At 37.9% G+C, this 13,402-nt stretch overlaps 1 protein-coding gene across 1 annotated transcript; it reads right to left on the bottom strand.

Moving 5' to 3' along the window:
• Nucleotides 1–5,566: 5,566 nt before the first annotated feature.
• Nucleotides 5,567–13,339, bottom strand: vegfd (vascular endothelial growth factor D). The gene is made up of 7 exons (XM_026275535.1): nt 12,434–13,339; nt 8,422–8,620; nt 8,140–8,330; nt 7,557–7,690; nt 7,014–7,117; nt 6,663–6,784; nt 5,567–6,144 (listed from the first exon to the last, which is right to left on the bottom strand). Exons 1-6 carry the CDS (start codon nt 12,521–12,523, stop codon nt 6,687–6,689), a joined length of 816 nt encoding a protein of 271 aa, XP_026131320.1. The 5' UTR covers nt 12,524–13,339; the 3' UTR covers nt 5,567–6,144; nt 6,663–6,686.
• Nucleotides 13,340–13,402: the final 63 nt, after the last annotated feature.

Below are 13,402 nucleotides of genomic sequence, written 5' to 3'. Positions count from 1 at the left end.
GGCCAAGAAATCTTTGTGAATGTACTACGTGCTTTTCTTGAAAAGCACCCCATTGTGATTTATACAAAATGTTTCTCAGCATGCAACTCTAGATTCTGAGAAAGACCTGTATATTGATCATATACCACCCAAAAAAAAATAAAATTGTAGAAAATAATTTGTTCCTATTAAATCAGCTCTACAAGATATACATATAGAGTGGCTTTCTATATGCAATTGAAGCAAATAGAAAAAAAAGATTTGATCATTGTATTCCATTTATTGACCCTGTGCTCAACAACACAATAAAGATTACGGAAATAGCATCCTCTGCTGTCCACCTACCTGCACCAGCAACCATGCATGATGTGATAATTAGTCATACAAAAAAAAAAAAAACATTACTTGTTGCAATATATAATTGTCTTGTTTCTTTAATTGTAGTCAATGCTTTGAATTGACTAAAAATAACTAATAGCTATAAAATGACTAATAATAAACAACTAATCACATATTTTTGAGAATTTCAATATAAGCAGACTACTGTTTTTCTATGTCATTAACAACAATTACAGAACATGATTATTTAGTCAACTTATTTTACAGATGTACTTTTATTGCTAAATACATGATTTAAAAAAAAGAAATATTTAGCAATGATATTTGTAATATTTGAAGGTCCCGTTTTACGCACTTTTTTGAAGCTTTGATTGTGTTTCCACAATGTGCAATATAACGTGTTCATGTTTCGTGTGTAAAAAAACACAGTATTTTTCACACAATTCACCTTTCTGTATAACGTTGTTTTCACCGTCATAAAAATGGGCTGATACTTCCTTGTTCTATAAAGTCCCTCCTCCAGAAATATGTAACGAGCTCTGATTGTGCCAGCGGTTCCTGTGTTGTGATTCGACAGCTGCTTACAGCAAGCTGCCCTCCTACAAATGCGATTGGGCTAGTTTGGAGTAGTTTTGAGAAGCAAGTGGGCAGGAGCATGTGCAGGAGATAGTCACAGGAGCGTTTTTACTGACGAGATGCGCATGAAAATCGCATTCGTTTTTTTTTTTTTGCACAGCCCTAACATCTAGTTAACAAAGCTAAACAGCATTGCCCTTTGTGTAGTAAGTTACAGAAACTGTTAAAAGCTCCAACTTAAATAATAAAATACACTTACCGGTTGTGGTCCATAAACAACGCCTGAGGGAACTGCTCCATCTTTCAAGAATAATCTTTGTGCGAATCTGGCATTAAACTGATTGAGATTGAGGAAGTTGTCCTCAGCAAGCTGTCCTCAGCAAAATGTGCTGCACATAGTTTTACATGTGGATTATAATTTTCAGGAACAAAGTTAAACATAAATTGTAACCATTAATCTCTAAGTACAGCGTCCCTGGGAAGCCCAAACAAAGATGATTGGACTCAGAGATGAAAATAACAGCGTTTCAACGACATGGCGACAAACACAAACACAGCTCTTATTTCTTCTCCGTCGGAGCGCAACAAGGCCACGCCCCCTTTTTGTGAATTCATGTGGGCGGAAGTTAGTCAAAAAACTGTTTTAGTGATGTCATTACTGCAGGAACTAGAGGGATGTAGTCCAAATGGGTCGTTTTTGGAGGCAAATTCTGTTTAAATCAAATATCTCGCTTGGCATTGAACTTTGAGCTTTAGAATTTTACAGATATTATTTATACTCTAACAACAACATTACACACTAACTAAAGTTTAAAACATGGGATCACGAAGAAGGGGGCCTTTAAGATTAACCAGATAGTCAAGCTAAAATAGCTTTTTGTTATGGTCCTACATTTGGGTCTTGCAACCGCAGTGAACTGAATTCACAGTATTCATGAAACACTAGACAAAAAGGGATGACCTACTGTTTCCAGCTAGAGAATCTGAAATGTGCATCCAGTGGAAACTTGATCATCCTATGAGGCCACAGGAGAGAACTTGTGAATGTTTGTGATGCTGCATGACAAATGTGGTAATCTACATCCAGACTGCATTCATACAACACACATTCATAGTATGTAGAAAGTACCCTTTTTGAAAGTGTCTTTAAATATATTCTGGACACATCACTCTACAAGAAGGGGGAAAAAACATAGTTGTAGGCTCAGAAAGTGGGGGGAACATGGATGCCACCTTAATTAACTTAATTATTTTTACATGTCAAACTAATAGTATAATCACATAAATTAACATTATTTTTCAGAACAATAAATGTTAATCTTTATGCAAAGAAAGCCAAAGATTATTTGAAACGGTTCAGATGGCTTTCTGTAGTTTATGTGGAAATTTCAGGGATTCAGTGGGATGAGTGGATAGATAACAACCTGTTTATTTTTATCTTGCATTTTTCTGAAACATACACTGGTAGTCATTGGAAGTATAATGGTAGGTTGTTGGGATGAAATTACACAAATAAAAAATGACGTGATCAGCACAATCTTCTATGAGGCTTTTTTCATGAAGAACAGAAAAGATTAAACACTGCTTATTGGTACAGTGGTATTATCAGCATAGCTAACATAAACCTTCTTAATCTGGAAATATTGAAAACACCCAGTAAAATAAAAGTTAAGAAAGCAGATATGATCCACCTTATCAGTTCTGCTGTATCACATTTCATAAACAGTGGAAAATTCCGATGTAATGAAATTTCTTTCCACTCATGCAAAAAGATACAACAAAAATAGCTTCAGCATTCACCATCTGTCTGCTTTTGTAGTTTTTAATATTCATTTAATATTTCATTTTAAAAAATGAAAAGTTCATTCTGCTTATAATTTGATTAAGACACATTAAGAGACTCCTTGTCCTTATGAACTCTATTACACTGTACGATTTTGAACTCCCCACTAAGGCCAGTATTACAATTAGATAAGAGCCAGACAGAAATATCTAAACAAGATCAGAGCTTATTGTAAGTCATATACTTATAACTTGAAAAGCACACAGAGTTCAGTCAGGTTCAGGGTTCTGATATTTCAGTGTGATGTAAGAATGCAGACATATAAACAGCCATGAGACATTCTAATTTTCTCATTTTCATGTTTTGTTTTTGTCTTGAACTTCTCCTGTGCCCTGGAACCCTTTCATGTAGCTATGAGGTCAAATGCCGCCTGTTCGCACGCTGACGAGGATTGTCTCACTGTGGCAGGCTGACCTGAATAAGTGTCTGTGTGACTCTTTATAAACTGGAGAAAGTTGCACAGACATGCCGGCTCTGGATGAAATTGAATCTCTACGGGAAGCATGATCTTTAAGACCACCAGTAAAAAAAATGGGTCAGTCTGCTATCAAAACGGTTTTATGCTAATAGGTTTGAGTTTTCTTGGCTCTTGTATCCTAAAATTGTTCTCAAATTGAATACAGTTTGCTAACTTGAAGTACCTTATAGCCAAAATTAATCAGTTCCTTTCACCAAGTTTGAGCATAAATGGAACCGACTTTGATTGCTGTTGGGCTTTTATTTCTGATGTTTAGTAAAACTCTTGATTAAAAGCAGAAGACAAACAAAAGATTTTACTGCAGCGATTCTGAGTCATTCCAGTTGTAACAAATACATCTGATTATATGAATATAAAAAAAAAAAAAGTTCATCAGATAAATTAGCTTAATTTTCCCATTGTCTTTGATTTTCCTCTTAAAAAAAAAAATCAATCTTAAAAGTTCATTTAGAGTTATTTAACAAATATAGGTAGGAAAATGAAATAATCTGAACATCTGTTTCCTGCACTGTGGCCTGAAAAATGACTATTGTATTCATTTGGCAACATTGGGGAGTCACCAGAGACGCAAAAGCAAAGACACAACATGAGAATTTCCCACGATTGCATAAGGGGGCTTTTATTGATGGATGTTTTCAAGTGGTCACACAGAATGGTCAGAATGATTTACAGTCCCTAAGTGAAGAGATGAACCGAAAGAGGCTGAGTGCAGTGGGGTTGCGGTGAGTGCTGAATGTTTAGGGACGTGAAGAGACTGGAGTGTGCATTTGGCACAAAGTGATCCGTAAAGGTCAAGATATACTGGACGACTCCCAGGCATTTAACACTCCAGGGGGCAATGACTGTGTGACCTTCAACAGTAATGGACAGAGAGCCTGTGGGGAAGTCATATCCTAGAGGAAGAGGATGTCCGAACTGTCAAGGAATAGGTGTCTGAGTGAAAATGTCAGGAGTGACAGGCTGTCTTATTCCATGGAATATATCTGGAAAGTAGGTCTTGTTCATTTCAGGAAATAAGCCCCATTCAATGCATGGGTTTGTTCATTCATGTATCATGACCTCACCTTCCACAACCCTGTATTTTAAAATAATTTTACAGCATTTCAACTTAGACTTGCTTTGATAATCAGTGCTGGGGTGACTGTAACTTTCTATGCATCGGTGGATATAACAGGAACAGAAGAAGCAGAACAGGAACAGAAATACATTGACTAAATCTGACTTTCTTAGATAAAACCATTTGCAAAGGTAGTCTACTGAACAGTCACCAATACAATTAATAGGCTACTCTATGTGCACTCAGTTTTGTCAGGTTGCACTGACTGCTTTCTTCTTTCATTTGCTTGCCTAATAGAAGACATCTAGGTACAGAGTAGACAGGCTAGTCATCACTCTGTTTTTCATGTTAAGTGCATTTTTGAAAGTCTATTTCTAGAACAATGTACCTTAAATATGCCCACTGTTATTGTCCAGAAAGAAAGATACAGTTCAGTAAACATATACTTTTTAAGAGAATCTTTTAAACAAGCACAAAGCCCAAACATTTTCATTAAACCATAAAAAAATTTAAAAGGTTCACAAAATGAGTATAATTTAAAAGGTTTCGTTTCAGTTAGAGTTAATAGAGGTCCTCATTTATAAAATTCTGCGCAGAGACTGATCTTAAACTTGATCTTTCGATCATCTCTCAAATATGCGTACAGAAAATGCATGTTCTGTACGCCTTTCACTTGTGAAATCTTTGAATCACAAATGATCTTGAACTTGTGCTTAACTGAATGGTTTCAGCTCTCTGCCTTGTAAACAACTACTAGTCCTTATTCATTTCATTAACATATAAAAGATCACCAATCATCGTCCAAATGCTTTCATTTAGAACAGCAAGCTGCAAGGACAGCTGACATTTTCAAAAACCTGCAGCACTCCGACAAGAAAAAGTGTACATGTCTGCTCAGACTCTGACGTAACACGAAGCACTTTTCCACGTCAAAGGCTTTTTTTACAAATATGAGCGTTGGTGTGGATTCAAGCAGACACACACTCTAAGATACAATCTGAGTGTTCACACACTATATAAATGAGGCCCATGGTATGTGTGACAATTAGCCCCCATTTTAATTTAATCAAGCACTATTGAAATGAACCATTCACTGTTGGATTCATATGGATTTCAGGTTATACTAAAGCTAAAACAAACCAAAATGACTGAAACTGTAGTCTATTATAAGAGCACAGGAATGATACGATTTTATGGCAATGACTCATTTTTTCCTCTTTGAAAATACTTCTTGCACTACATTAAAATGGTTTCTGTGGTCCTTGAAAACATCACAATCATAGACCTATTTTTTATCAATTTGCCGTTTTTTATTTGAACAGCTTTCATCTCCAATATAGATAATTTGTTTTATTGTTGGCAGCATGCTCAGTTGTGTACACATCATTTTAAACAGAGGCCTGGCCATTTCCTCAATGCATGTGGAGTAATGAAGTGCTTTTGTATGTACACCATCCCACATGTAGTCCTCTTGTGCCATGAAAACATGACGTGAATCCAAATAGACCCTAATAGCCCACCAGGGAACATTGTGAAAAATTATAATTTATACTTAAATATAATTATTTTAGATGTAAGTTATATGTAAGAAATTCCACAGACATTGTTTAGGGTGAAACGTTGTCTTCAGTGCAAAGGACACATTTACCTCAGATATAATTCTTCATGTGTTCAAACAGAAAAGCAGCATCGTTTTTATATTTAGAAAGCTATCGCTGCCGTGTTACTGATGAGTTGTGTAAATAAATGTTAATAAAAGTATTTTTATTTGATATAAATAGAGAGATAAATTAAATGGTGTTTTGCAGTCTCTGCGCTCGGCACTTGCAGATTGTCAGGGAGTTGTGTTCATCATTGTTTTCTCTCTTGCAGCTGGAACAAAAATGAATGAAACTGAGTGTCATTACGGAATCATGAGAAATAGCCCAAACATTCCTCCATAAATTAATATGTGCAATGAATCCTAATAACATTCTATGATTACAACTGAATGACCAACACTTTACTTTTATCGCTAGGGATAATTTATAGTCGGGATTTATCGCAAAATAAATCTCGACAAGGTGATCAGATCCCAATGTGGAGTGGAATAGCCTATTACATGGCTGTTTACCAACTAAATACATGTACATTAAATATTTGCTCTGAAATATTTGCTTATCATTTCATCTGTAGGCTATAATATCTTTAAAAAAAAATGAAGACCCGAATAATAAGTCCTCCGAGGTTATTTTAAAAATAATCGATAAATGAGGTGCAAGATGGCACTAGTTAACATTTGGCATGATTGATCAATCAGAATCAATTATTTAAAAAAAAAAACTGTCATTTTCATTCAAACAAGGCCTTACATGAGTTTTGATATCCATTATTTTGGAAAATCATTCTACCTTCAGAAGATTTGCTGAATCGTGTCACGTGTGGTGTAATCTGTGTGTCCATACTTTTGGAATACATTCACATCGCTCTACATCAATTTCACAGTCCTCCTCACTGACCGTAGACAGAGGCTCTGGTATAAAAAAAAAAAAAAAAGAAAAACAAAGGAAGAACCATTTTATTGCTAATAAATGTGCTAAAATTTGTTTAAAAAAATATTTTGTGTGCCTTAATGAGTCTGTATTGAATAAAAGTTACTGCAATATAGCTACTGACATGTAATAAAAAGTAACAGAGTAATCCGTGCATTAGGCCAGAACAGGAAGTGGCAATACATGAGTTGAAATCAATTACTCACTGACCTTGTTTACTGGAGTGGTATGTCACACACCGCTCCGCCATCCAGTCCCATATTAAACCTTTGTTGCACAGCCTCTTGTCTTCTGGCTTACGTGTAGGAGAGCAACTGCATGCACACACACACACACACACACACACACACACACACACACAGACATATTATTATGCCAACAAGCGCTTGAACTCCTACATATGGCTGCCACTCAGCAGGCCCAAACTCTAATTTCTCCAAGAGCAATATCTGTTGTATCAACAGTGAACAACACAGCATGGCACTGGAAAAATAAGGGTTGGGTCTATCATTTCAAGGAGTTTGATGTTACGCCACAAGACAGACCCAGCCAGTTTCAGTAAAAATGCATTGCACTCAGTGTAAGGGAATGCTGATTGCCTCATTGATAACTTCATCCAACTCTACCTGTTTGTAATCAGTCTGGAATTTTCTAAAACTATCAACTAAAGAAACATTAGCTATAACTGAACATTACACTGATATTCCATGCCAAGGATATACCCAGTTTCAGACAAGCCTATTCTCTACAAACCTCTTCTTGTGCTTCTCACGAACATGTCTGCGGATCAGTGAATGTTCCTGGCACATACACTCAGTGTGATTGGCTATTTTCACCAGCACAGGCTCCGGACCAGTTTTATATGGAGCCAGACTCACACTCAAAATCTGTGAGGAAGAAGATGTTTTTTTACAAACATTTAAGTGGAACAGAACGAACACATTAACACATGTTAAGGAGATAGTTCAGCCAAAAATCGTTGCTTTCCTTCATGTTGTTCCAAACCTCTTCTTTTTTTTTTTTTTTTGTAGAACGTAAAAGGAGAAATTTTGAAAGATTCCCGTCAATTTTTCCATTAATATATAATTGCTTGGAACCAAGGTTTTAAAACTTCAAAAAGGACACAAAAGCACCATAAAAGTGGCCAGCATGAGGGTAAATAAAGCAAGTAAATGATTATTTATGGTTGAACTGCCCCTTTAAGACTGTGTTTCGATTGTACATTATATAAATTGCACATCATTTCCATATAAAAGAGCAAGTACAAAAAAAATAAAATTGTATTGGACATTATATTTATATGTAATACCCACGCAATGCAATGAGTAGTGCTCACAGTTTTATTGACATAAGTCACGCTTGTATTACGGCAGGTAACTCCCTCTTTGTTGCAGCAGCCACCACACCTGAAGACAGAGACGCACGGGGGCTTAAAGAACACAGCCGTATTGGTGCCCAGCTCTTTTGCCACATCTACACATGTCTCTCTGGGCATACACTGCGTTTTCTGCCATTCGTCATCAATATCTGAAAAAATGGGTACTTTTTAGGTACACAATTCTATGGTAAGTTCTTAGACATCACATGTTCACAATTATGCTTGCAAGAGGGTCTCAACCTTTTAGCATCTCTGGGCTGAAGGAAGCGGCGGCATAGCGAGTTGACCTGCGGTTCTCGGGCGGAGTGGCATATTCAAAGTGCTTCAGCTTGAGCCTGCATCTCCACAGCTTCCAGTCCGGGTACTCGGACAACATCAGAAGCTCATCCAGACTCCCAGCGTCCCTTAGTTCCTGTTCCCACCTCTCCTGGCTTATGTCCTATGGAGAAATGCAATCTTTGAATGTGAAAAGAATAAGGGCTGCTGATTGTAATACAGAGTTAAAGCATTTTTATAAACACTTTATAAGAGGCATGCTGAGCAAAATTCAGCCAAAAGAATGGAACAGCACAGCAGGAGTTAGATAAATAGAAGGATTAAAAACGAATGCCCACAAATTAGAAACACCTTTCTTTCCCGACTTTACAACTTACTACAAAGACTCGCATCATACAAACATCCTGCTGTCTGTGAGGTATGTGAAGTCTTGCCATAATAAAAGGCTAACCAGCAGGAAATAACTAACAACACATTACTAGATAGATACCACAGCTACTAATTTCTTCAGTGGTAGGCTACAACTTTTTAAAAAGGAAAAAAATCTGAATGCACATTAAAAGAAACATTTGCTTTCTATGCACTAGAGGGCAGTGGTGATAATTCACATTGGATTTTCTCAGCATTTTTTGGCTGTGTAACGAATCTGTGTTACACTAGGGAAAGGATGCAGCTGTTCCTCATGTAGTTCTGCCACCAATTAATATGCAGTGTTGCATCAGACCATACAGATCCTTAGTTTTACAACCTCAGTATAATCCACAGTGTGTTCCTTTACAACTTGTTAAAGATATTTATTATAAACTGAGATGACAGTGCAACCCTCAGGTAAATGGAGCCTTGAATAATCATAAGTAGTTCTGCTGAATGGACAATTGCTCACAGACTTCGTGAGACCTAAATGTTGGATTTCTTTAGATTTCTCAATCTCTAGAATTTATCTAGAGCTTCGTGCACAGTCAAAGCTTGTTGTCAGTCCATAAAGTTCACTTTTTTTCTCTCAAACCAGCTTGTGTAGCCAAACACATGGAACACCCTCTGGCAGAGGCCCACTCTAAACAACTGGAACATACGCTCTATTAGCTCAGTATATGGACCACCTGTTTAGAAGCTCAGTGAAGACACAGATCCCAGGGATTGGAGTTTGGGACGTGTGCCACCAATTTGAACAGAACATCATGGCTGTTTCGCAAAACACGGATTGAATAACTACTAAGTGTCTAGTGACAGCTGCAGAATAACCTTCACAAAGTCATAAGTGGTCACACTTTCAGTGGCCAGTGGCGATATTGATACCTAAAGAGTAGGGTATAGTATAATGCCAATATTATTTGCATTACATGGTTCTCTCTGAAGCATGTATCTTATTGGTCAATCGTGGCATTTTGTGGTCTGATATTTTCTAATATTCTAGCTTTATATCAGTGTGCTCTTTTGGCTACTTTTTAGTATCTCTTGTGTAACAATACAGATTCACACTGTTGTTTCACACAAACGCAATGGGCACTGTCATGTTGGGCTCATCTATTGATTGTAGTGAAAGGAGAATGGCAATATTGTTAGTAATATAATGGTTTTTGTTTTGTTGCTGGGCAGATTTTATGCTGTGCCATGCTTCTTTTTTTCCATAACAGAAGTAGATTTTTTTTTTAAATTAATAAACAAATGATTTAACGTTAAAGCTGCAGTCCTTTTAAAGTTTTACCTCTTTGTCTCCATCTCTGTTTGTAACCTGCAACTGCAGTTAATTGCAGAATTCGAATTGCAAAAGTCCCTTAGAGCTGGTTCTTTTTTTTAATTTTTTTTAATTGTGTAATCCCAGGCTATCTGTAATCAAATGCACATTTAAAAATGGAATATAACTGAATTTCAGTCATGTGTTTCATAAATCCTTTTTGGATTACAATCCACCATCAACATTTTAAACGTAATTATTCCAGCTGCTGGGAGAAAAGGCTATAAATGTTCCGCCAGCTAAAGTATCCTCACATGTGATATAGCCTATTAGCCTATTATGTTTAAAGATGCAACGTAATGACAGATTGCCATGCTCAAATTTCCCTTGAGTTCCTACCAGTACCACTCAAATTAGAAAACATTATAATAAGATAACTGTTGGGAATCGGGCTAAAGTAAGGTGATAGCTTTGAACACTGGCTAGTTATGTACTTGCTCAAATATTGATAATGAAATATTTGATCATTTTAAACCATGAAAAGTATGGACCGCAGCATTAACCAGCTGATATTAATTGGCTAAGTGGGTACGTTTCTGGACAGCCTTGGGTGCATTTTCCAAAAGTTTTTTTAGCCAACTATGATTGCAAGTTCCACTGAACTTAAGACCAGTACTTTTGGGAAACGCACCCCTGGTAAATACATTGGTAACTACAGGAGTATTTCCTTCATTACAGAAGAGCAAGAGCTTATGGAGTAGATCGCGCACATGGGGAGGAGAGCACATACAAACCCTGAAGTCTGCCACCTTTCATTCAACAATGAGAATATGAAGTTAAGCAGGCAAAAATCAGCACTGGCTTGTTTTTGTGTGTTTACTACACACCGGGTGTGTCCCACAAAAAGTACAAATAAAATAATGGCAATAGGGGCAGAAGAACTTCCAATAATGCTTTTATGAGTCGGGAAAGCCACAAAGAGGGTGGAAAGTAAAACAGCCAAGGCTGGGATGAAAAAGGCTGGCACGCAATATGGAAGTCATCACTAGAGAAGTCTCACATCCTGCTGTCGTGTATTGACATGATCATCTATGATCTCTTCAATATGTTCAATAGGGTGGAGCCGCCTGCTTTCAGTTACCCATGCAAACAATGCAGCAACAAACAGAAAGAGCGAGAGTATGAGGAGGGGTTTAAAAGAAAGAATATGAGTTACAACTGTGCAAAATTAATGAGGTGGAGGCCTCTAACAAGGAAGAAGTAATGAGACGAATGAGAACATTGAGAGCTTGAACATATAAAAGACCCTACAATGCCTCAGGCTGCTCTTGGATACCAGGCAACACGCCACACACATATGTTAACACAGCCTCTTTATGGAGTGCATCTGTAAAAACTAATAGGATATTATGCCATTGCTCCACTGCTTGGAACCCATAACCCTTCTTACATAACCTACCATTGATATAAAAACACAGAAAAACAGATGAATGGCCTTAGCAGCTTGTCTTTGGAAATTCTCACTAGTTGCCACTGAGTTCCCAAGTGTGCTCCCAGAGGAACCATCTATCTCACTTCGAAGACTGCAGTTCTGAACATTGTCATTTACTTCAGACTGATTCAAGCCTTACTTTACACAGTAACATACAGGAAATGATTGAATTTGTTATTAAGGGACCTTAAGGTCACAGCAGGAGGCCCAATCCGACTCTGCTGAGTTTGCCACAGATCGCTGCTAAGTAAGTAAAATGACGTTAAACCCTCTTGGATCAGCCATTTTAAAGTACTTAAAAATAAAAAACAAACAAACCAAAAAAAGATATTTTGAAAAATGTCAGTGAGGTGGACATTCTTTAGAACTTTTTTGTTTTACTTAAATGAATGAAGGTCATACAGGTTTAGAATGAAATAGGGGTGAGTGCGCTCTTAAAAATAAAGGTTCTTTATTGCATCTATGGTTCCATGGAGTACCTAGATTCCCATTCCATAATAGGTTCTTTACAGTGGATAAATGTTCTTTAGATTTTTTAAATGCTCTAAGAAGAGAAAACTGTTCTTTTAAGAACTTTGGCTCTTCTTTGCATTGTTGGAAACCACTCTTTCGCAACCCTTATTTTTAAGAGTGTAAATGGACAGATTCTGCATTTGAAAGACCTCACAACTTAACATGTATAACAGTTGAAAACCCTATTAAAATGAACCTAACCTCAGTATCATTCAAATTTGACTGTAAACTAAAAATGTGCTAAGGTTTTGGCTACACTTGTATTCTACGTGTCTGCTGAAGGATGCCATACTTACTCTCTGGGGTCTGTAGGCGTCCACGGCCAGCATCAGTCTGACATACAGGAGTAACAACATGTGAAATCCAGCACATTTTTGTGTCTTCATCCTGCTACTAACTCTCCAGGATACTGTCCAGCGACTGAGCAGCGAGGGAGGCCAGTCTGCGTATACACTCACGCACACTCACAAATCACGAAGCAGGTTTTTCACACTGGACCACACAAGCGCACCAATAGAGACCTGTCACAACGAGCTTTCCAGAGCCAAATGGGCTCTCCTCTTTATATAAAAAAAAAAGGGAGGAGAATGAGACATCAGTCTGTGCTAGTCTAAGACTTAACAGTTTTTTTTTTCCTTTTTTCTGTGATTCTCTCTGATCAGGACAACCCCTTGATGCTGTTATCCGTCTTGGACAGGCCAGATTTGGCCCAGTGTCTCCACGGATCCAGATGTGTCAAAATATATGTTTGCAAAATCCGCCAAGGTCTCACATCCCGTCTTCTCCAGCCACCAGTGCGTGCAAGGCCGCTTGGGAGGCGTGCATGTCTGTCCCGTTGCTGTGCGCTCCAGTCCCACTCTGCTGTCACCACATTTCCTGCTTGCCGACTTCCAGGCTCGGTTGCTCACACACAAAACATGTGGTTTTAAATGTGATCCAGACCTCTACAGAGGGCAAGGAGTGAAAGAGGGGAGGAGGAGGAAGAGGGAAGGGGGTGATGGAGGGATCAAGGGAGGAGAGAGAGAGAGAAAGTGTGTGGAGAAGAGAGACTGAATCCGGCCAATATCCCATTTGAACGCAGCAAAGTGGTGGGATGAAAAAGGAGAGGAGCTAAGCCGACATGCCCTTTCTCTTGTTATCTATGTGTATGTGCGTCACTCTCAGGCAGACCCAACAATGAGCTTGTAATACGAGCTGGGAATTAAAGGGAGGTTCAATGCAGTGTAATGGGCTGTGAGTGCCGCTCTCTGCACCCACACATTCGG

This window comes from Carassius auratus, chromosome 11 (genome assembly GCF_003368295.1).
Source record: "Carassius auratus strain Wakin chromosome 11, ASM336829v1, whole genome shotgun sequence".
Lineage (NCBI taxonomy): Eukaryota > Metazoa > Chordata > Actinopteri > Cypriniformes > Cyprinidae > Carassius > Carassius auratus.
This window is presented reverse-complemented; position numbering and strand designations above follow the sequence as displayed.

Bases quoted from the DNA above. Each gene is read 5' to 3' on its own strand.
- vegfd (XM_026275535.1), bottom strand. From the start codon at position 12,523: ATGAAGACACAAAAATGTGCTGGATTTCACATGTTGTTACTCCTGTAT. The intron at 8,621-12,433 runs GTAAGTATGGCA...ATTTCTCCATAG, and splicing joins ACGCCTACAGACCCCAGAGA to GACATAAGCCAGGAGAGGTG. The intron at 7,691-8,139 runs GTGAGCACTACT...TCTTCCTCACAG, and splicing joins TGACTTATGTCAATAAAACT to ATTTTGAGTGTGAGTCTGGC.